The sequence below is a fragment of the Corylus avellana genome, chromosome ca4, assembly GCF_901000735.1.
Source record: "Corylus avellana chromosome ca4, CavTom2PMs-1.0".
NCBI lineage: Eukaryota > Viridiplantae > Streptophyta > Magnoliopsida > Fagales > Betulaceae > Corylus > Corylus avellana.
In genome coordinates, this window is record NC_081544.1 from 14,064,306 (window position 1) to 14,089,524 (window position 25,219).

The 25,219-nt window shown below is 36.3% G+C and overlaps 1 protein-coding gene across 1 annotated transcript; it reads right to left on the reverse strand.

Annotated features, from left to right (window-relative positions):
* Nucleotides 1–589: 589 nt before the first annotated feature.
* On the reverse strand, nt 590–6,798 carry LOC132178624 (protein NRT1/ PTR FAMILY 8.3-like). The gene is made up of 4 exons (XM_059591088.1): nt 6,549–6,798; nt 3,593–3,698; nt 3,287–3,504; nt 590–2,218 (listed from the first exon to the last, which is right to left on the reverse strand). The coding sequence occupies exons 1-4, from the start codon at nt 6,597–6,599 to the stop codon at nt 1,658–1,660; spliced, it is 936 nt and encodes a 311-aa protein (XP_059447071.1). The 5' UTR covers nt 6,600–6,798; the 3' UTR covers nt 590–1,657.
* Between the last annotated feature and the right edge of the window lie 18,421 nt (nt 6,799–25,219).

Below are 25,219 nucleotides of genomic sequence, written 5' to 3' on the forward strand. Positions count from 1 at the left end.
AACTTTCTTCCAATTACATTTATTTGCAAATGATACTTAACAATACATTCGAAATCATTGCAGATTTTCTTAACTATACATACGCCATCTTGTCTTTCCTCTGAAACAGTATGGGTAAGGGTGGGCAGATTAATCGATTACCGATTACCGACCGATTATTGACTTTAACCGAACCGATATTAACCGTAACCGATAGTTATCGGTCGGTAATCGGTTCAAAATTTTATACCGATAAGCTTATCGGTCGGTTAAAATTTTTTTATCGGTTAACCGATATGACCGATAAGTTATTTTAATTTTTAATTTTTTAAAATTCTATATTTATTATTAAAAGTTAAAACCAAAACGACGTCGAATTTCCTTCCGATGAAGAATTTCAATTTTGCCATTTTGAATCAGATAAAGCTTGATTTTTTTGTTGACATATTTTGTTCATTGGAACGAAATGGGCTTCCAGAAGCTAGAACAGTAGAACCGATTTTGTATTTCTGCTCATGGAGCAATCTCAGATGATGCTCCCAGTAAGAGAGAGTTTATTATATTAATATAAACTAAAAAAAAAAAAAAAGCCTAATAAAAAGCCCACAAAACTCAATCTAGCAATTCTCAAATTAATTTTTGGCCCAATTAGCAATCAGTAAAAAAGCCCAATAAAAAGCCCACAAAAGCCCAAACCGGTTTAACCGAACGATTAACCGACCGGTTAACCGATTACCGATTTGACCGATAATTTTCGGTTAAGACTTCTTATCGGTCAGTAATCGGTTAAGATTTGGTTAACCGATAGCTTATTGGTTAACCGACCGATAAGTCCATTAACCGGTCTTAACCGACCGATACCCAGCCCTAAGTATGGGACATAAACAACAGGACATTAGTCGAGCTCTACAAAGAAAATGCAACAAGAATCGAGGAGAACAAAGAAAGCAGAAACAAACAAACAATACACCCAGTGACATTCCCCCATATGAAATCCAATAATACCTCCCAAGCAGAGAAAACATATAAAATAAGTCTTTCACTTAATAATATGCATGCAATACATGAAAAAAGGTTTTCCAGTAGTTTACTCTCTGATAAAATGAATTAAAACCAAGAAAAGAAAACTTTGATAAGATTCCTAGCACATAACCACAACAATAAGGGTAAAAAGTAACAGAATATAAAAAAACTAACAAGAAGAACAGCTCTTATGAAGAAGAAAAAAAAATTGTTTTCACATCACATGCTTACTCAACCATGAGAGCGTATTTAGCTTCCATGAAACAAATTTTCTTTCATCATGCTCCCTAGTGCACCTAAAATAATCCCACAAGTTTTCGTTGAGCTGAAAAGAGTAACCCATCCAAAGATAAATGACTAGACAAACCCCACCCACCCCTTTACCACTTGAGCAAAGACCCAGGGGCCTTCATTCCTATTCATTATTCTGAATTCAGTGATACCAATTCAACAATACTAAAATTCGGTGCAAGTGTTTAAAAAAAAGGGGGTCGCATTTCATGGGTATCCAAAACACGCGCTAATGTGCGTGCTGCATTTATGTATGCATGTTAGCAATCTAGTTCAGCAATGATAAAAGAATACCAATAAGGGCTTGGAAACAACTTTCAGGACTGAAGAAAGTGTTCAAATTCAGGATAAAGTAAAAGAGAGATTACTTTAATTCATCAGTATGCTCCAGTTTCCGACTTCCTTCAATGGCAGAGATTTTGTCTTGTGTTTCATACAAGAGATTACTCTCTGTAGGGACCACCATATTCCTCTTACGGAATGATGCAACCAAAACCTGCCACATTCGTGTAACAGGGCTTCCCCCTGGTTTCTGAAATCTGTAGAGGGGAGTGCCTGAAAAGAAACTTGCAATAGCAATGCCCATAAAAATTGCAGGAATGCCAAATCCTAGACCCCACCCAGCATTGTCTTGAATCCAAACCAAGAAACTGCTTGATATAAGAGCACCAACATTGATAGAAAAATAAAACCAGTTGAAGAAGGATCCCTTCTTTACCCTTTCCCTTGTATCAGTATCATCAAACTGATCTGCACCAAATGACGAAACACAGGGTTTGATCCCACCAGTTCCCAAAGCAATCAGATAGAGCCCAAGAAAGAAGACTCCATACTGAGCTGGAGTAGCTGACGGGCATTCAGAACCCACACATTCAGCAGGCTTAAAGGCAGGAACAGATGCTGAAAGTGTTAATGTACACATTCCCTGTGCAAAAATTGATGACTTTATGTGTTACAACATTTCAAGTACATAAATAAATTATAAGTGGATAAACATTGAGAGCACATCTAGAGAAGGAAAAACAATTGTACGCTGGATGGCATCCTTCATTAAAACCTCATTACTGAGCATTCCATGCATCAAAAAGGGGAATGTTGGATGCCTTCTGGTGGCATCATAGTATCAAGGTTCAAAAGTTAGTCACATTGTAATGGAGTAATGCCTTTCTGGTTAGAGGTATGCGCTTGAGTGAAAAGAAGCACCATGTAGGGAAGAAATTCAGCTCAGAATGCACCAAACTGGTAATTTAAATTTTTTTAGATAATCAGTGCTCAAATTCTTCTCTTTCATGTCCTTCACCTTCCTTCAATTACTACAATTAATTAAATAAGACATTTTTCATCAAACCGCGTTTAGTAACATACTTCATTACTTATTCTGATTCAATCCTAACACTCATTGAGCCCTTACTCAAGTAAGATAGTGCCAGGACTATACTTACAAATTCATCAAAACTTAGGACATACGCGCTGGAATAAGTTCACAATTGTATTTAAAGTTACTGCTTGATCACTCCTTGAGTAAAGCATTACCTATGACATAGGACACGATTTACACAGCAGAATGCAAAGGTGATATATCAGTAACTCCTCAATTCTTATTTTTCCCAAACTACATTATTTTTTTCTAATCTTTATGAATTGGAGTGTTATAACATTCTCAAACAACCAAACTATGCTCTTCAAAACTAGAAAATGAGAACTGCACTTCCAATACTGATGAGAATTAAGCAAGTATTATATCTTCTTTTTTTTTTCTTTTTTTTTTGTATCGAGTATTATATCTTGATTACTTATCAAAAAGTAATAATAATAATAATTAAGCAAGTATGACAGACCTGAGAACATCATGTATAATGAATGATGAAAAGACCGGATGAAAAAGAAATGAAAACCAAAGGCTTGCACTGGTTTGAGGAACAGGAATATGTGAGGTCATGTGGCCCAGCAATGAAATACTTAAAAGAGTGAAACAAAGGATAAATATACTAACAATGAAGTAAATCGTGGAGAAAGCAGCAATTGTCCAATATCTTCCCCAGTATGAATCTGCTATGACAGCTCCAATGAGGGGTGTAAGATAACAAGTCCCTTGCCAAGTGGTAACGTTTCTTGCAGCAGAGGCATTTCCTTCATGTAGTTTGGTGGTAAGATAAGTAACAAGATTAGTAGCAATCCCATAGTAGGCGAGACGTTCACAACCTTCAGTACCTGTATTCAATGTAAAATACAAATGTCAGAAACAAAATGAATTAGATTAAACATGACCACTAGAGTAATGTCAAGAACAATAAGTCACCTAGAATGAAGGGGCAGGCTCTCCAATTTCCTGTATTCTGCTTCAGAACAGGCTTTCCATGGAAGTCAACTGAGCCATCCCCTGTGTATTGGCTGCTGCTTTCATTCTGAAGATAGAATTAAAAAGGTCAGTCATGGACAGAGTAATAGAAGCTCTGAATCCTTTATACAAGACAAATAAAAATTCTATGAGAAAGGAAGTCTCAATAAGACAAGGGCACATTTTAATGAAAATGAAGGATTGAGAATCATCAGATCATTCAATCAAGGGTAACCTCCTAGAACTTATCAATTTGGTACTCACGATTTGGTCAAAGGGCATCCTTTTCTTCTATTTTCAAGAAAGATTAGTTTTGGTCAGTTTACTAGTAAGTTCAATTCAAATAGTAATTAATCTTGGAGGCTCCTAGAGTCACACATTAGGATGCTATCATTCCTATTGTTCGTTGTCTGAAGCAAGTTCCCGGTCTCGGTATATTGTATAGGCAAAATGGACACTTTAGGGTGGAAGGTTTAAATGATGCAGATTGCACAGTTTCACCTTCAAAAATATGATAATATCTTACATTTCTCTAACTTCTCTAATTTTGTGCATTTTTCTTCTTCTTTTAATCATTAATGGAAGTTATCTCTTGTATACATCATGTGTACTAGGGTTATACTCCATCGCGCTTTTTAATGGCATGAATTATTTGGAAGAAAAAAAAAATTTTGATCGCGTGCAAGAGTAAGAAACAATCAGTGGTAAAGCGATCTAATGCAGAAGCCAAGTATAGAGCAATGGAAGAGTAAGAAACAATCGTGGCTCATACTGAAAGTGAGCTAATATGGTTACAACATCATTTTCTTCAAAAATTTAGTTTTTCAGCTCCTACCCATTATTTTGTGATAATTAGGTTGCACTAAATATTACTCCTGATTCGATATTTCATGAAATGACTAAATATATGGAGGTTGATTGTCATTTCATTTAAAATAAGATTCTGAACAGTGAAGTCTGGAAACCAACTTGCTAATATGTATACAAAATCCTTAATCAAACATTCTTAAGGGACCCCTTAACTATTAAGGGATTAATAGAACGAATCACACCTTCACCACTAAACTATACCCGCTGCAATGTGATTAAGCCAGTCATGACCAAGCAACCAACGGTTTTGCTTGGTGGGCCGGGAATGCCCGGCTTATCAATATATCCGGTAAATTATTAGGAGCTCGTGTAGCCCATGCTAGATTAATCATATTTTGGGCCAGAGCAATGAATTGTTTGATCATTCAATGGATCAAGCAAGGTGTTGATCATTCAATGTATTCGATTAGTTTATTTGTTTCAAGTTGGACTTATATGATATATATGCTCCAACTTGAGGGAAAGCATTAGAAAGAGTATTGTTGTAATAAAGGGAAAAAGGGTATTTATGTCATCTATTTTAGCCGATTGGGTGATTTTTCCATGCGAGAGATTTTCCATGGAGCTTCTCATGGTGATTTTCGGTGAAACAATATATCTGATTTTCGGTGATACAAACTCTTCCCTTGTTGGGTGATTGTTCTTTATAGCCGATTGGGTGATTTTCAATGATACAATATATTCTTTCATCTATAACCTCATCTCTAGGTCTCTCTCTCTCTCCCTCTCTCTCCTCCAAAGTTTATAGCTTTTGTTTGGTGATAATGGAGGATGAGAGAATTGAAGTGTGCCTTTGGTTGGTGATAATGGAAGATGATCACGATGATCATGATGAGGCCTATGAAGCTGATTGCCGAGACGAAGCAAGAGTGTGATAGATATCTGTTGTAATTGGGGTATTGAGAATGGGGTTTCAGTGTAGATTTGTGCTTGTTCTCTGTTTCTGCAGTATTCTATTATGCTTTCTTTTGGTTTGTAAAAGTAGATTGGGGTATTGATAGGTGGGGGAGATACTTGTATAGTTGTTTGTGTTACTTTGGAAGAACCAAAGTGTGTTTGTATTTGAGATTGTTGAGTTATGTTGCTGGTAGATGGTGTTCATTTGGTGTGGTTTTAGGTGGAGATGGGTTTGTAACTACAATGAATAAAAAAAAATTTAATATAGATAAACGTGATAGGGATAAGATTTAGAGTGAAATAGGTTGAGTTGGAATTCATTAGGATTAGATTATTTAAATTTGGATTAGTTTATTTGAAATTAAGGTTATATTATTTGAAATTAGTTTTAGGATTAATGAGTTCTTAACAATTTAGGTGCCATCTTATTGTATTTCTATTTAAAAACTATTTGGTTGTTAATGAGAAATCAGAGAAAATACTAGTGAATTTGTGATATTCTCCTGCCCTAAGTGGAGGTTTGTGGTCTCTCCTACCTGAAATGAACTATCATTATTTCCCTCAAATCTCATCCCCAGTCTCAACCCATCCTCGGGTACCCATCAAAACGGTTGGACACAGGCATTAAAAACTTGTTAGCTAAACTAGAAAAAATAGGTTTTGATTAGCCATTTTGCATAAACATATACATAAGCCAATAAGTCATTGGGAATGCTCTAATCGTGTTCAAGAACTTGGGAGGTTTGGGCTTCCTCAAAAAGTCAGTTTAATAGATTCTTCAAGACGCTTTCGTTCAATTTACAATCACTACCATTTTCATTTCTTGAACCTTTTTTCTGTGAAACATTTGTTCAAATACCCAGCGTGCAACATTACGCTGCAGCAAGAACGACTGGGGTCAACCAGGCCTATTCCAAAGACATCGAACCAGATCACTTGAGAGGTCCAAAATTCACTTTGGGAAAAAAGCAATCTCCAAAACATATTTATCCTTCTATAATGTGAGGAGTTCCATAACTCCTCCTTGTTCATACAAAAAGACCCAGAATTGCAAGTGAATAGTCAACAAAAGATACATATTGAGCATCCAAGATACACAATCTGTCAGATATGGAAAGAGCTATCAGAGACACAGAGAGAGAAACAAAACCTGTAAAAGACCATCTTCCAAGACCGATCTCACGTCCTCCTGCGAACCCATCTCTCTCTATCTCTCGCTTCTGCCTAAGATTCCAAAAGATAAAGGGAAGAACCTCAAGGAACGAAGATGCTTACAAACACGGCATGGACCGATGAAACTCTTTTGTCTGTGTAGGGTGACGTACAAAAGACGCGACTCGCGAGGATTTCTCAAAAAGCTAACCCGGTCAAGAAGAATGTTAGGTTGCGCCAATAGTTGGAATTTGTGCTCGTATTTTTTCGGAAATTGACTTATATCTCCAGCAATATTAGCTACTTGAAGTAAGGGTAAAAAAGCTGTTGCAGACTGCAGTTAACCATTAATGGTTAAAATTGCTAACCGTAATTGCTTTGTCTGCTTTTGCTAGCGGTTAGTTTACGGTTAACTGCATCCAAATAATTGCTTTTTTAGGACCTTTTATTGAGCTTTTTTTTTTGACGATTTTGGACCGGTTTTAGGTTCACTTTAAACATTTTTTGCTCACTTTAAACAATTTTATTTTTTCTTTTGTATGGTTATTTTAGCATTAAAAATTGCTATATACCAAAATCTTTGTTGGTCACCTTCTACAAATCTACATAATATATAATACAAATAAAATTACAACAATTCTTGTATATCATCACTTTACTTGTAGTTTTATACACAACATACAAATAAATATATTATATGAAATATAGATATAATAAAGCTATATATATAAAAATCGGTTAGCGATTACTCGGTTAGCGGTTTTTAATAACCGCTTTCAAAAGTGATTAGCGGTTAGTGCGGTTAACGATTAGCAAAGCAAAACACACATTTTTTTTATTTTATTTTATCTATTATCTAAAACTTTTTTTTTTTTTTAAGAGAAATGCTAGAATCTAATAAAAACTTTATATTTTGCCCATAAAAGTCCATGTGGCAAGATGCCATATCATATTTTTGATAGAGGGAAAAGAGATATGCTATAATCTAATAACAACTCCATATTTTACCCATAAAAGTCTATGTGGTAAGATGTCAAATCTTTTTTTTTTTTTTTAGTTTTTCCCTCAAAAAAAAAAATGATGTGGCATCTTGCCCTGTGGACTTTTATGAGCAAAATGTGAAATTTTTATTAGATTATAGAATTTCTCGAGAGAAAAAGACAAAACAAAAATAAGATAATGTGGCATTTTACTACACTTTTATGGACAAAATATAGAGTTTTTATTAGATTCTAGCATATCTTTTTTTTAAAATATTATTTTTTATTTATTTTATTTTTTGTTATTGTTGATTATTGTTGAGGGATAGAGAGAGAAAATTGAAAGGAAAAGAATATATATATATATATATATATATATATATATATATATATATTTATATTTATATTTGTGTGCAACTTGAAAGTTAAGTAGGTCCTCCTGTGCAGCTTCTAGCAGGTAGATGTTACTATGGTCACACGCAGGTATGATAGCCATAATTGATTTTCCCGAAAATAAAATAAAATAAAATTAAAACTTATTTAAATTATTTTTTCCATTAATTAATAAAAATCAATTTTTATTGTACGTGATTCCACAAATAAGTCATTATTTAGAATAAATTACCAAACGCATTTAATGTGTCTAATTAAATTGTATGTGGTATATGGGACACACTTTAAAATTAAGATACTTCTAACACTCTCCCACATAGCTCTTAGGTGTCATGCCCCGTTTTGAGGAATAAGGGGAACGTCAACTTCGGCATTTCAATGCTAAAGAGAAAATTAGCATTCATACATACATTTTTAGGAGACAATCAACACGTAGCATAAATACAAAGTTTCTTATATTTAGTCAGTATAATAAAAGGTCGAGGGCTCAAAAAACATTGCACAATGCTATGTCAAAAGTAAATTTGGGTCCATAAGGACAAAAACTTCTAAGTATGAATGAAGATAAATAAGTCATAAAAATTTCTAACTTTTTCTTAAAAGGTTAATATTGAATTTGTGTCGGCACTTTTGATGGTGTGTTTACTTAATTATCTAAGTCGATGTTTGGAGGTAACCTTGTTTTCTACCTAAATTTAATCACAAAGTCAGGTGTAAAAAATATTCAGACTTTTACAGAAAAAAGAGTCATGATGTGCCCATAATTGAAAATTAGCAAGAGGCACCTACTAACAAATCCTATACTAGTGCGAATTATTAAAAGAGTGAGTAATATCCCTAGACTCTCACGTATGAGTAACCCTAAAATCTAGTATTTAGTTATTGAAGCAATGACCAATAGTTAACAAAAGGAAACCAATACAAAATAATGCAACCCTGTAACTTCCAGTGTTCATAACATGGTCCAAATATAGATTTAGACAGAGAAACTACAAAATAATGAGCTACTTTGTAGTATAGCCTCCTATACAATCTTGTTGCTCTAAATTTTGAGTAATTTGATGCCAATAAATGTTGTAAAAAGCTAGAGGCAACATCCATTGCAGTGATGAAGATAAGGTCAATAGACATGACAATGATTTTCCACTCTATAATTAGTTTCTTTAATAATAAAAAGTGTAGGTCATTGTTTTGTTCACGGCAAGACAAGCTCAATTAAGGAGGGAGGCATATTACTCTGACCCATATTAGAAAAATAAAGTTACACTGTGTTGGTATAGTTTCCATGGACCCAAGGGCAAATCGAAGATTCTTTCTTGTTCGCTTTCCTTTGATCCTATAAACAGGAACACACATCAAGAGGATGCACCGGGTGATGGCTGACAATTCCTCCTCCGATACTTAAGTCAGTACTTGTGTAAACTTAATATAAAGCTTAGTATGGCGTTTAGTATGTTCCTGTCTCTTTGGAGATGAGGTCTTTTATAGTTGATTATGTTGGTGCAGCTATGATGACTAGGCGGAGAATCTGGGATCTGGGTGTAATGGTTGGAGGAGTTGATATTCATGTTCCCTATCTATTATAGTTGATATGAAACCGTAAGCACCATTAATAGGATCCTGAGGATGGCGCATAACCATCGAGAGTTCTTTTAAGGGCAAAGTATAATCGTTCAGAGGATCTTGACATATATGAATTGTCCCTATAGTTGGAGCGCGTTCTGACTGTGACGGGCATATCTGGTCATTAAGTATAGAAGATTCAGTCTAGTGTATTCTCGGATTTGAGCAAGTGGCCCGAGCATTCAGGAGACAACGCTATATCTATGGACTTCGTATTGGACAGTGCCCACAAAGCCCGCATGAGCGTATTGGGTTTCCTGGGGACGCCGGATCCTTGTCCCATGGGTCTTAATGGTGGATTTATGTGTAACAGTTACCCTAAAATTCTTTTTGTCGAGACTTCGGGAGAAGAGAATTCAAATCTTTGGCCTTTTTGTGCCCCCTTTCTCTTTTTTTTTTTTTTTTTTTTTTGAGGGCGGACCATTCTGCTCGGTTTCCTGTAGCCGCTAACTTTAGCGTCTTAACCATTTATGGGATTTGACATCTGTTTGCCCTGAATATCCGGTGGTTGGTTACAATTGTTGATTTTTGTTTTTATCTGTATAAATGCGACGTTGCTTGTCCACGTGTCCTTCTGGGTGTGGTCTATATCTGAGCGCAAGAACCGGCAAGACAGGTGTCGGTCCGTGGGAGGTGCCTTTGGTCACGTCCTTTGAAAGGAAAAGACGGCTTGAGTCTCTTCGGTTCAGGTGTGACTATAGGCTCATGATGTTTCTCCATTAAATGCTCTGTTGCTTCACCCGAGGTTTCTCATTATAAAGGTTTTACTGTTGGTCTTCATCGCTCAAATCTCCAGAACTTCTAACTTTGTTCCACCGAAGTTTAGTGTGTTTCATGGCTTCTTCATCTGGGAGCTTGGCAGAGACTGGCTCCTCTGCAGCTTTGGCTGTTTTTCCGTTTGGAGATGGAGGCCCTCGTTCACAAACATAATGATTCTGTTCTCGAGTTCCTCGTAATTCTAACACAGAAGTTGCAGGACTGCGTCTGTTACTGGAGGCGCGTGAGCAAAGCTTGGCAAATTGTTCCAACCAGGTAGCGAGGTTGATGGCTGATATTGAGGTAAAGGACTATCAAATAGCCTGGAAAGATCGATAGCTGGAGTTGCGAGATAGTCGGATTGCAGATCTTGAGGCTTATATTATCAGTGTTCATGAGAACAGGCAGAAGAAAGCCTCCGATTTTTATTTTTCCACCTGGTTGTTTCTGAAACAATAGGAGAGGTGCAGGAGACTGCGGAGAAAATATCGGCTATGGAAGGCCAGGGCTCTTGAACAACATGGCCCACCAAGTGAAGGTCATCAAGAGTAGCCTTCGATATAAACGGCAATGGCCCTTCTCTGGCTATATATTTATTTTTTGTTCATCATATTCCTGGGTGCCCACCCAAGTGTGATTCTTTGTACAACGTCCTTCCGGACGTGGAGTACCAAATCGAGTCCAAGCACGCCTTTCTAGGAGGGTGTCAGTCTGTTCATGCTCTTTGTAATTGGTTGTAATGCTTGTAGGAGTTGTTCTTGAGTCCTTTTGTAATGAACTTGTAATGACAGTGTATTTTGAAATGAAAATATGAGTCTACATTTTCTCTTGTTGATTTGTTGAATGTTTGCATAGAATTTCGATTGCTTGACATGCTCCTGTCCTTATGCTTATTGATATGCCAATTGACGTTTTCTCGGTGGTTTTGTCTCGGAATCCCCAATTGCCTGGTTGAATTCAGAGCTTGAATCTTGTTTTTGTTTTTGAAGGGTTTTCTCCCTTTCTTTTTTTTTTTTTTTTTAAAGGGTTTTATCCCGCTTCTGTTTTTGTTTTTCGAAAGTTTTTTTTTTTTTTTCGAAGGGTTTTCTCGCTTAGACTCTCTTTCTTTTTTGCAATACAGGGAAAGCATTACCAATCATCTCTAGAATGCGATCAAGCATGAATGTGTGTGGTGCCCTTTGGTAGTGTGCTCGATCGTCACTAGAGTGCGATCGAGCGTAAATAGGCTTGAGTGCAAGCACGGAGTATTGACTGCAGGTGCGCTCGCTCACTACACAATGCAGGAGTGCGCTTGATCGTAGGTGAGGTGCGATCGAGCGTACTAGCACGAACTAACTTTCTCCGAAATTGCAGAAAAACAAAAGCAGCAAAACACTTTTTTATTTTTTATTTTTTATTAGATGAATGAAGATAACAAATAAGAATTAACAAAAATTGCAAAATGAAAAATTAAATAAAATCTACCTAAACTAGTAGAAAAACAAAAATCAATTTAAATTAAAAATCAATCTTCACAACAACAAACAACTCCCTAGCAACGACGCCAGAATTTGATGTGCAAAATATATTCACTCGCAAGCGCACGAGTCGTTTATAGTAGAGTGTGTGCAAGTGCTAGGTCGAACCACAGGGAGTTATGTTTGCAAAAACCAATTTCTAATTTAAACTAAATTATGTTTTAACCTAGTACCGAAGTTCATGATTTTGTTGTGCAAAATAAAACATAAACTATTGAAAATGATTAAAACAATTGATAGAAAACACTAAGGTTTTTAGAATCCACCACACCAAATCAATACAACACACTTCTATGTTTTCTTTCATAAAATCCGAAGAGAGATAAAAATCCAAACATGTTCTATTATTTATAAACCCTATCGAAAGATTCAATGAATCCATCCGTGTACAAATCACAACGAATATCCAACTTAAACCAAATCATCCAATGTATCCGTTTAATCAACAAATCACATTAGATATTGTTAAGTGCCAAAATATTCATATTTTAGCCCTTAACTTATAATTGTTAATTTCTTAGTTTTGTTAGTTTATGTCATTTTAGTTCTTTTATGTGCTTACTATGTTTTTGTAGGCTTTTGGAAGAAAATGAAGCAATTTCGGAAGTATCAGGTTTAAAGAGCAATTTTGGGAAAAAACGGAGGCTCTGCTGGTACGATCGATCATAATGGAGCTACGATCGAGCGCACTACAAGCAAGGACCAGACGAAAGGCGTGCGCTCTGGCCCACAAGAAGCGGCCTCGATCGCATTTGCGATCGAGCGCCCAGCACAGATGATTGATCGCAGTCCTGCGATCGATCGCACAAGGGCTGCGATCAATCGCACAAGGGCTGCGATCGATCGCACAAGGGCTGCGATCGATCGCACAAGGGATGAGATCGAGCGCACCCGTGCGTGAGGAGAAAGCCAGCAGCAGCCTTTTTGTGGAAAGTGCTTCTTTTAGGGTTTTGAAGCCTTCTGCGGACTAGGGCTCAAACCCTACATTTTTTTAAGGTTTCTAGAGTATTCCTAAGGCCTATAAATAGACCCTGAAACCTTTAGAATAGACACACAATTTCCAAGGAGAAGAATTGGAGCTCTTCAAGTTCAAGTTTCGGGTTAATTCTTTTCCTTTCTATTTTAATTTTAACATCAAACTCATGTGTAACTAAATTACTTAGTAGGGCTAGATTGAAGCCCTAATTATGTTTATTTAATATTTCAATACTGGCGCCTTTGATCATGTTGTGATATTTAACTTGATTAATTCATGTTTTCATGAATTCCTTATATGTGTTTGTCTGATCAACATATGAATGTGGAATGAACTAGTTAATTAAATCAATTTGGATGATCGAGTCCTAGGTTTAATAAGAGTAACAAAAGAAATCCACACCAGGTTCTTGGGTTAATCAACATGGGGAACTGGGAGTAGACATCCATGCCCTAGGCCTCGTGTGTTTGTCGATTTTCACTTATTTATGCTTTCTTAAAGAACAACTTTGTAGACACCCATGCTAAATCCTTTAAGAAAGAAACGAATTAGAGTAGTGTTGTTACAAATATCTACCTAATTAATAGGCAAATAATTGTATGTTTTACCCGCAAGTGCACTTGGTCAACATAGTAGTATATGATGCAAGTACGGGGTCATTCCCACGAGAATTGGTAAATTATGCTTAAAAAGTAAATTCCTATTTAATTAAACATATAAAATTCAATTATCACGATTGAATTTAATATAATAAAATAAAAGAATAACTAAAACTAAAAAGGATTAGGGTTTTGATATCCACCACTAATCAGACTAATTAAGATAATGATGTACAAATTTAATTGTACTCGCAAGCGCACGAGTCGTGTGCAATATAGCATGTGTGCAAGTGCGAGGTCGATCCACAGGGAATTGTGTTTGTGAAATTTAATTTCTATCTAAATCAATTATATCTTAACCTAGTTCTGAATGATTTTGATTTTGAAAGTAAACAAACATAAACTAAATAAAATAAAAATAATCAAAAAAAAAACGACTAAGGTTTTAGAATTCACCTCACCAAAGCAAAGCATACATTCTCATGTTTTCATTCATGCATCCGACAAACAATTAAACCCAATATATGTTCTATTATTTTTTATAAACCAATTGAATCATTCGATGAATCCATCTCTATTACAAATCACAACGAATATCCAATTGAGATCAAATCATCCACTGTATCCGTAAATCATAATGGATATAAGTTTCAATCTAATCATTCGATGTATCCGTTGGATGAAATACAACGAATATCCAACGTTTTCACGATTTATAAACAACAATCAATCACAATTCTGTTACACAATTGAATTGAAACGAACATACATTACATTAAATGACGGATTTGTAGGAACAAAACATAAAAATATAAAACTAATCAATGGTGAGGCTTCATCTTCAACCTTAGTTGAAGATTTAGCCTCTCATGACAAAAGAAATCATAAAGAAACTAAATTACTTCATCAAAATTAAAAACTTACAAAAGAAATCAAGTTTCAAGCTACAAAAACTCAGAAAACACGAATTTTGACAAAGTAAGGCGCCCCCGGCGCGTCTCCGTGCGTTTACAATGAAAAAGAATGATATTTATAGGCTAATTTTAGAGTTTTAGTGCTGCCAGGTTGGCCGAGTGCGCTCGATCGCATTCTAGGTGCGATCGATCGCACTCGTGCAACTTGTCTTTTGTTGCGTACGGCGCGAGTGCGCACGATCGCACTAAAAGTGCGCTCGAGCGCAATTGCAGTCGGAATTAGCCTACTCCTATGTAACATGACTTTGTATATCTTTGAGTTAGCTTTCTAATGACACCAAGATCGCTTCAATCGGAGCTATACAACTCAAGATATGGCCTTTTTAGTGGAAGTCGTCAGATGCGAATCATCACTCAATCCAAATTTGCTGCCAATGCTCCATAAAGTGTCTTAAGCCCCAAACTTAATGGAATGAGTTGTAAATTTCACCTTAAAGCCGCATTTTTCTCTTAACAACTCGCAAATCACTAAAACACCAAAACTAACCAAAAACATCAGAAATTAATACAGCTAAGAGCTTAACAAACATAAGTTAAGGGGCCCAAATATATAATATTTGGCACTCATCAGATAACAATATGCCAATGCGCCAATTATACCGGTATATCTAATGTTTGCCAACCTAAGGGTATGGGTGTCTACTCCTTAAGCTATTAATTTTCCTAAGCAAAGAATTAGGCATGGGTATCTACTCTAATTCTTTTTTTTCTTAAAGGATTTAGCATGGGTGTCTTCTAAGTTGTTCATTAAGAAAGCATAAATCTGTTAAAATCGACAAACACACGAGGCCTAGGGCATGAGTGTCTACTCTCGGTTCCCCATGTTGATTAATCCAAGAATCCGGCGTGGATATCTTTTGTTACTCTTATTAAACCCAGGACTTGGTCACCCAATTGATTTAACTAACTAGTTTATACCACATGCATATGTTGGCTAGACAAACACATATGAGGAATACAAGATAACATGTATTAATCAAGTTAAATACATTAAAAAATAGTTGTAGCAAAGGCTCCAATATTGCAATCATAAATAGACATGATTAGGGCTTCAATCTAGCCCTAATTAAAAATATAAACTACATAATGAAAATAAAAGGTGGAAGAGAAGCAAACCCAAACTTCTTTTGATCTAGCCTTCAATTCCTTTCCAGAGCTTGTGCCTCTTTCTCCACACCTATTCCTAGAGGCTAAGAGGTCTATTTATGGGCTTTAGAAGTTCTTGTTACACTAGTAAACCTAGGAAATTCATAGGGTTTTATTCCTATTACAAGTCAGAGTTGGAAAACCCTAATATGAAAATAGTTACAGTCTGGCCGCCGCTTGATGTGTCACCTATGCAAGGGTACGATCGATTCCAGCCCGTGTGCGCTCGATCGCACATGGCCGCTTCACTGCTTGTCTTCTCTGGTAGTGCGCTCGATCGTAGGGAACCTGCACTCGATCGCACTATCAGGGGCTCCAACTTTTCCTAATTTCTCTCTTTGAGCCCAAATCTTCCAGATTTACTTCATGTTCTTTCAAAAGCCTACAAAAGCATGGAAAACACATAAATGAACTAAAATGGCATAATTTAACAACACTTAAGGAATTAACACATATAAGTTTAAGGGCTAAAATATGAATATTTTGGCACTTAACACATCCCCAAACTTACATATTGCTAGTCCCTTAGCAATACAAAACTAAAAACAAAATGAAAAACAGAAAACCAAAAAGATAAATCCATCTTTCATGGGATGTAGGATTGCATTTACAATATGCAACAAGCCTTTTAAACCCTTAGGAATTCCCTAGAGGACGAGTGGAGTCTCGTGAGGGTTTTCGAGAAATGTTACCCACAAACATCATGCATAGTTCATGTTATTCCAAACATTAAAGTATCACTTCAAGATCATGATTTTCATTCATTAGTAAGCTTAAAAAGATGAACTCCATCTTCTCAATGAATTGGAATCTCAAAGCTTAATTACTTACAAGGACATGCTAAAACATCACAAGTTTGCAAAACAATGTAAAGTGAACTAGCACATTAATATGAAGCTTCCAAGTATTTTCAATGTGCAATGTCTCCATATCTCAAGGTTCACTGAAATCCCTATTAGAATGAACAACAATGGCATATATATATTTTTCCTCATCAGGTTGTGCAATATTTGGTTGCCTTAAGCTTTCTAATTGACCCATGTAACGAGTGTTAAGTCAATGACTCCCAAATCAGATGGTTTTAGGGCATTAGGTGTAAAGACACTCCTAAGGACTTACTAACTCGAGCCAAAAATGCTACGAAACAAAACTAACCATGACATTAATCAAATTAAAATTCTTCACCTTTTGACGTGAACAATCAATGCTTTGAGGTAAGAGGTCTAGTTACTTAGTGAAAAGCTTATCAATGACCATATATTTTTTTTTTCTTTTTATCACATAAATATATGCCAAAGTATCCATCTAATAAATCATCTAGTTTCACCCAAAATATAGAAACACACATATCAGACGTCATGTCATACTCCACAAATTATGTGCTAATGTGCTCGTTAAGATCAGATCAAACATGTGAATTCTCAACTGTTTAAGCAAGTAACCAAACTGAAAAATTCAATTATCAGATCATGTGTTCAAAATTTTAAGCTCACTGATAAAATTAAACCACAATTCTTTTAGATCAACTTAAAATTTTAAGGCAAACATGAACACACACACACACACACACATATATATATATATATATATTCACAAACAACAAAAATAAAATAAAACTGAATTTTTTTTTTTTTTTCATAAAAAATAAAATAGAACTGGGACAAAGTGTGTGTAAAGTGTCTCCCATACCCCCAAACTTAAATTACACATTGTCCCCAATGTGTCTATAACATGGAAAGAATTTACCCGGGAGATGGACGAACTGTTTAGAATAGTATGGCTCATAGCACACCCCCAAACTTGAATTGAAGCACACATGTCCCCGCAAAACACTAAAGTAACAAAGGAAAACAAAAACAAAACAAAAAAAAAGAAATAAAAAAAAACCAATAAAATAAAAACGATATGCTGTGGGGTCCCTCCCATGAGCGCTAAATTTAATGTCTTCAACCAGACGGTTGTTCTCCCCTTATTCTCTTATTTCTGTCCTGAAGATGATGCTCTAGGATTGGGTATTGTTTGGGATGGGAATCCACCATGTTTTCTGTTACTCAGTTCCTTAGCCATTTGCCCCATTTGGACTTCCAATCTTTGCATAGCTTGCTCGGTTCTTTGTATCGCTTGATCGGTTTTTGAATTGATTTGTCTTTGATCATTCATGAATTCCCATACCATACTCTCCAAGTCATTCTGCTTTGATTCTTGGCTTGGTTGGCTTGCTTGTGGGTCGTTCCTCTGTTGCCCTCGATGGTTCAGAGTATTCTGATTGTTACTCCATGAAAAATTAGGGTGGTTTCGCCACCTTGGATTGTAGGTGTTGGAGTAGGGATTATTCTTGGGAGGATAATTGTTCTGTCCCACATAATTTACTTGCTCTTGATCTGTAGATGAGTACAAGGGGCAAGTCTTAGTAGTGTGATCAAATTGAGAACATAAAGCACATACCTGAGGTTGCACGACTTGTTGACTAGATGAGACGTTTTGAGCAGTCATGGCTTTGACAATCATATCCAACTTTCTTTCCACAACAGCCATTTGATTTGGGGGTCCTCCACTCAGGTTCACTTCATACATACCCTTGCTCTTTACTCCTTGCCTCCCTTTGGATGAGAATTGTTGGGAGTGTTCACTTAATGTCTCAAAGAGCTCTATTGCTTCCTCACTGCTCTTTTCCGTCAGCACACCTCCACAAGCTGAATCAACAATACCCTTGTTAATATCATTTAAACCTTCATAAAAGCTTGTACCTGATCATCTTGAGGCATGTTGTGATGTGGACACTTAAGAAGCAGCATATTAAAGTGATCCCATGCTTCAAAGAACAGATCTCCATCTTTTTCCTGGAATGATTGAATCTCCCTTCTCAGCTGCCTTGTCTTTTGAGCGGGGAAGAACTTCTTTAGGAACTTGCTGGACAACTCCTCCCAAGTATGAAGAGATTCTGCAGGCAAAGAATTATACCATAACTTAGCATTGTCTTTTAAGGAAAACGGGAATAAGACTAACCTGAGCCTGTCCGTAGTTAGGCCTTGAATGTGCTGAAGTTTACAGAGATCAAAGAACTCTCTGAGGTACAAGTTTGGATCTTCTGTGGCTGTGCCTCTGAAGTGAGTCAAGGCATTTAGTATTTGTGGTGATATGTATTAATTGCCTTCCACCTCCGGTTGATAGGCTATGCACGATGGCTGGTTGGGGTTTTATAGGATGAAAGACTGCTTTCATAGGTCTTCGCACTAGCTGTTGGTTTTCTAGCAGCTCCTCCATTGTTTCCTCAACTTCTTCTTCTTCTTCTTCTTCTGTGTCGGAGTTGTCTCTATGCCCTTGTCGAATGGTCCACTCAATTTCTGGATCAAGTGGAAAGATGGTTGAGGCTTGAGATCGACGACCTTGCATAAGAAGATTTTTCCCTTGTAGTCACAGCAGCTTCAGTACTGCTATTCGGATGTCCTCTGGAACTGCGCTCGATCGCAGGTTAGTTCACTCGATCGCACTGCGCTCGATCACACTTGTCTCTGCTCAATCGCAATAACAGAATGTCGGGTGCGGCAAAGCTGAAATAGAACAGAAATAGTGAAGTAAATGGAAAACGAAAAAAAATATTTTTACTTTTCGATAAAAACAGAATTAAAATTAAAAATTAAAATAACCAAACTAAAGGAAAATAATTCAAAACAAAATTTGACGCAATCCCCGGCAACGGCGCCAAAAACTTGTTGTGCCAAATACCCACCTAAATTAATAGGCAAATACTTGGTACGTTTTACTCGCAAGTGCACAAGATCAAACGATAGTATAGTAGGCAAATACGAGATCATTCCCACGAGGATTGGTAAATTATGTTTAGAAGTAATTTCCTATTTAATTAAACAGATAAAATTCAATTGTCACAATTGAATTAAATAAAGAAATAAAATAAAAGATAAACTAAAACTAAAAAGGATTAGGGTTTTGATATCCACCACTAATCAGACTAATTAAGATAACAATATGCCAATGCGCCAATCATATTGGTATATTTAATGTTTGCAAACCTAAGGGCATGGGTGTAGCAAATTACTGTAGCGGTTACTGTAGAAAAGTCACTGTAGCACGTTACTGTAGCTATAGTGCGCTTGAGCGCACACTGGCGCCAGAGGCAAAACAGACTCCGAAATTTAGAAGGAAAGTTTTTCTAGGTCTCCCAATCTGACTGAGAGACTGAATTACGATTTTTATAGGATTCTTAGTGCTTCTAGGATTCTCCTAATCCCTACAAATAGGTCTTTAAGCATTGAGAAAAGAGAAACCGCTTTCTAGAGTAAAACTTCAGTAAATTGTTTTTGGAGCTTAGAAGATCATGAGCGGCTAAACTCCTTCTTGGGGTGTTGATGTAACCCTATCCAAGCACAATGGTTTGATTGTATTTAATTTTTAGATTTTCAATTTATGTATGTTGATTGTATAACTATGAGAATTGCTATCTTTTGATTATGTTCTTAATTATTAAATGCAATTGTTCTTAAATTCCAAAATCAATATTTGTGAAATTTTTCTCTTGTCTTAGAAAGTATTTTACTTTTATTGAAATCAAATCATTCTTGTTTTATTTGATTATGAGGATGATGTTTATACAATGGGTTTAATTGACATATGATCAATAGGACTTGATAGGCCATGCCTAGGGAAGACGGATTGTACTACACCATAGTTCAGTGTAATTTAGGTAGACAGTCTGTGCCAACCGAAGATGGGTTACATTTATTCATTGATTGTATGTATCCTGTTAAAGAATTTGATAATTTATACATAGGGAAGACAGGTTGTACTGCATTTTAGTGGATAGGTGGACGATCCATGCCAACCGAAGATAGATTATGCTTATTCATTAATAAGGTAGTTTCTTGTTTATTTATAACATGCATAAAATGAATTTCTGGGATTAATTATGATTAGCTATTGTTGTGCATATAGAGGTGAAGTCAATACCCTACAATCTTTCTCATATATTTACTCTTTTTATTTCCGTTTATTTTATGCACTTTAAATTAACACAAACAAATCATTCTCTTTTGAATTAAGTTAATTTTAATCTTTTGAATTTTGATAATAAAACCCCTGCAATCCTTGAGGTTCGACACCCTCTCTGTAGCCGTATCCTACAAAGATTCATCCTATTGCGAGTGGTTATTTTTATAATTGATATTTTTGGTTACAAAAATACCACATCAATAAATTCCTATTTAATTAAACATATAAAATTCAATTGTCACGATTGAATTTAATATAATAAAATAAAAGAATAACTAAAACTAAAAAGGATTAGGGTTTTGATATCCACTACTAATCAGACTAATTAAGATAACAATATGCCAATGCTCTAATTATACCGGTATATCTAATGTTTGCCAACCTAAGGGTATGGGTGTCTACTCCTTAAGCTATTGATTTCCCTAAGCAATGAATTAGGCATAGGTGTCTATTCTAATTCTTTTCTTTCTTAAAGGATTTAGCATGGGTGTCTACTAAGTTGTTCTTTAAGAAAGCATAAATCTGTGGAAATCGACAAACACACGAGGCTCAGGGCATGGGTGTCTACTCCCGATTTCCCATGTTGATTAACCAAAGAATTCGGTGTGAATATCTTTTGTTACTCTTATTAAACCAAGGACTCGGTCATCCAAATTGATTTAACGAGCTAGTCCATACCACATGGATATGTTGGCCAGACAAACACATATGAGGAATACAAGATAACATGTATTAATCAAGTTAAATACACCAAAATATAATTGTAGCAAAGACGCCAATATTGCAATCATAAATAGACATGATTAAGGCTTCAATCTAGCCCTAATTGTCAGGGGCTCCAACTTTTTCCAATTTATCTCTTTGAGCTCAAATCTTCTAGATTTACTTCATTTTCTTTCAAAAGCTTGCAAAAGCATGGAAAACACATAAAAGAACTAAAATAGCATTATTTAACAACACTTAAGGAATTAACACAAAAGTTTAAGGGCTAAAATATGAATATTTTGGCACTTAACAATTAGAAACCCATGCCTAATTCGTTGCTTAGGAAAATCAATAGCTTAAGGAGTAGAAACCCATACCCTTATGCTGGCAAACATTAAATATTCATAATATGATTGGATCATTGGCATATTGTTATGTTATCTAAATATGATTAGTGGTGGATATCAAAACCCTACCTTTTATTATTTTCAACTCAAAATCAATCTTTGTTTTGTTTTACTTACAGAATTTATTTTAAGCAAAATTTAGCAATCCTCGTGGGAATGATCTCGTACTTGCACCATATTCTATAATATTGATCTTGTGTACTTGTGAGTAAGACGTACAATTATTTGCCTATTAATTTAGGTAGATATTTCTACAACAAATTTTTGGCGCCGTTACTGGGGATTGTTTGATTTTGTTTGGAATTATTTTTCTTAGTTTGTTTTTGTTATATATTTTTTTTTCTCTTTTTCTAAGTTTTTCTGTAGCTACTGTTCTACCTCCGGAGGTGCGATCGAGCACCCATCCAGGGTGATCGAGCGAACCAGTGTGATCGATCGCACATCCGAATAGCAGCACAGTTATTGCACTAATTATAGATCTGATTTTTTTTTTCTTTTATTTCATGTAGGGTCAGTTGACTCTGCATCTTCGTAAGTTTTATTTTTAATTTTGTTTTTATTTTCCCTTTTTTTTAACTTTTTTTTTTTTAAAAAAAATTTCACACAAGTGGGGAGGCATTCCGACACCCCATGGACTATGTTCATTATGCCATGACCCTTATCACCATGTTAGAGAATGTCTTACAATGAGACAAATTTCTAACAAAATTAATGCGCATAAGAACACATCGTTCTCTAGACCGGGGAACGACAACTATCTTGATTCCTGCAACCCAACATGGAGCCAACAATCAAATTTCTCGTGGCAAGCTCAAGCTCCTAGAAATCATGCTCCACAATTTAATGAACTGCATCATCAATCATATTTGCGGTTCTATGATCAAATAGCTGCCATGCAGAAGACATTAAATATGATTCTAAACTCCATGACTATTCAGAACATCTCTCCCATTTAGCCAGCCACCCAACTCCAGGTATGTGCCATATGTTCTCATTCTAATCATTCTACTAATACTTGTCCTCTGTATTAATCTGCAAATCAAGTGTAAGAGTCAAAGATGAATAAACTGGAGAGTATGGTACACAACATGGTGCCTTCGCAACAGCAATTTATGATTGATCAAAAACAAATCAATACAAGGGCCAATCAAGCATTTCAAAGAATCGATCAAGCCATTCAAAGACTGGAAGTACAAATGGGACAATTAGCCAGGGAGCTGAGTGCATTTCCCATCAATTGGCCTCAACAATAACAAGAAGAAGAGTGTCAAAGTTAGTTGATGGAAAACCCCAATGGACAATACATGGAGGAAGAGTGCACCTACTATCATGCGCAAGCTGTCACACTGAGGAGTGAAGAGGTGGTTGAAAATCCAATGGAAGAGGGAAAGGAGGAGCAAACCAAAGTTCCACAGGAGCCACATTAGGAAAAAGAAGTGAGCACTGCAATTTCTTCGACATTACCTCTTATTCCTGAAACACCAAAAGGCCAGGAGAGAAGTCGGTTAGAGCTACCGCATGAACAAATTGAGGACATCAAGATAGAAAAGCTCCCTGAGTTTTCTTCCTACTTTATTCCAGTTCATGATTCCCCACTGTTAAGTGCTAAAATATTCATATTTTTAGCACTTAACTTACATGTTTTAGTCCTTTTGTTTTAGTTAATTTATGCCATTTTAGTTCTTTTATGTGTTTTCCTTGATTTTGTAGGTCATTGGAAGAAAAAGAAGCAATCTCAGAAGTTTTGGACTTAAAAGAGCTATTTTGAAGGCTCTGGTAGTGCGATCAATCGTAGCTATCGAGGGGAGCTGCGATCGAGCGCACTACAGGCGAAGACCACAATGCGTAAGGCACCAGCGATCAAGCGCCAGCACAAGGAGGATCGATCGCAGACCTGCGATCTATTGCACACAGGCTGCGATCGAGCGCACCTGTGCGTGATGGGCAAGTCAGCTACTAGCCTTGTCATGGAAAGTGCAACTTTTAGGGTTTTGTAACTTAGTGCGAACTAGGGCTCAAACCCTACGATTTTTAGGGTTTCTAGAGTATTCTTAAGGCCTATAAATAAACCCTGTAGCCTATAGAATAGACACACTTTCCAAGGAGAAAAATTTGAGCTCTTCAAGTTCAAGTTTTATGGTTTATTCTTTCCCTTTCTTTTATTTTATTTTATGAAGATGTTTAACATCAAACTTATGTGTAACTAATTTATTTAGTAGGGCTAGATTGAAGCCCTAGTTATGTTTAGTTAATATTCAATATTGGCCCCTTTATGATGATCATGTTGTGGTATTTAACTTGATTAATTCCTCCTTACATGAATTCCGCATATGTGTGTGCCCAATCAACAGATGCATGTGGTATGGACTAGTTAGTTAAACCAATTTGGATGACTGAGTCTTGGGTTTAATAAAAGTAATAAAAGAAATCCACACCAGGTTCTTGGGTTAATCAACATGGGAAATCGGGAGTATACACACATGCCCTAGGCTACATGTGTTTGTCGATTGCCACAGAAATTATGTGATGTAGGACATGTGTGTCCCCATCCCTAAGAATAAATAGTTTACTTTTAATCATTTCCCTACTAGGAGTATATTTACTTTTCCTATTAGAATTATATTTACTTTCCCTACTAGAATTATGTTTACTTTCCCAGTAAGATTAGATTTACTTTCTCTACTAGAAGTAGGTTTACTTTTTCTCCAAGGATTTCTCTTCTATAAATAGGCTAGCTTATTATGTAAAACTCAACTCATTGAATTATTATCAAATCAGAGAATTCTCTCTAAATACTCTGCGGAGTTTTATCTTTCTTTTAACCTGCGGGCTTGTTTTTATCTTTTTGGGTAGAAAACGAAGACGCTTCTCCTTGAAGAATCAAAGACGCTGCTCTTTGATTAGTTACCTTAGTCTTCCGCTACGTCAGTTGGTATCAGAGCAGGCTTTATCCTGATCATGACCAATCAGTGCAATGGTGATGATTTCCTTAACGACGCTGCTTGTGACAGGGAGGCTCCTTGGAGAGCCGAATTCCAAGAGTTCCAGCAGATCCAGCAAATGATTCAACAGGAGATACGATAGGAGATGCGCCAGATGCGGGAGTTGATAGAGCGCATGCACATAGGTCCTTATCGTAATCATAGGGACAATGATGCCCATGATGACGATGGGATCCGAGTGAGGCCTATTCCTCAACAACGACTTGCACCCATAAACCGACCACTGGCCTATGACGATCTTAGTGATGATGAAGACTTCGCTGAAGGAGTATTCGGACGGGACATTGGGGTAGATCGAAGGGGAGGATTACGTAGAGGAGTTGGTCGTGGCGGCACAGGCTTAAGAGGATATGAGCGCGGTAGAGCTAGCCATATGGGGAATGTCTATGAAGGCGCTGGCTATCAGGATGCTTATGGAGAGCAACCTAGACGTCAGGATTACGGTAGAGAGGAATCCCATGAATACCAAATGAAGATTGATCTCCCATCATTCAACGGACAGCTTCACATCGAAGATTTCTTAGATTGGGTGACGGAGGTAGAGAGGTTCTTTAATTACATGCGTATTTGCGAGGATCGCATGG

Excerpts from the sequence above, each read along its gene's own strand:
- LOC132178624 (XM_059591088.1), bottom strand. The coding sequence starts at position 6,599 with ATGGGTTCGCAGGAGGACGTGAGATCGGTCTTGGAAGATGGTCTTTTA. Across the intron at positions 3,699-6,548 it reads TGGAAGATGGTCTTTTACAG|AATGAAAGCAGCAGCCAATA; the intron begins GTTTTGTTTCTC and ends TTCTATCTTCAG. Across the intron at positions 2,219-3,286 it reads TCTCCACGATTTACTTCATT|GGAATGTGTACATTAACACT; the intron begins GTTAGTATATTT and ends ATTTTTGCACAG.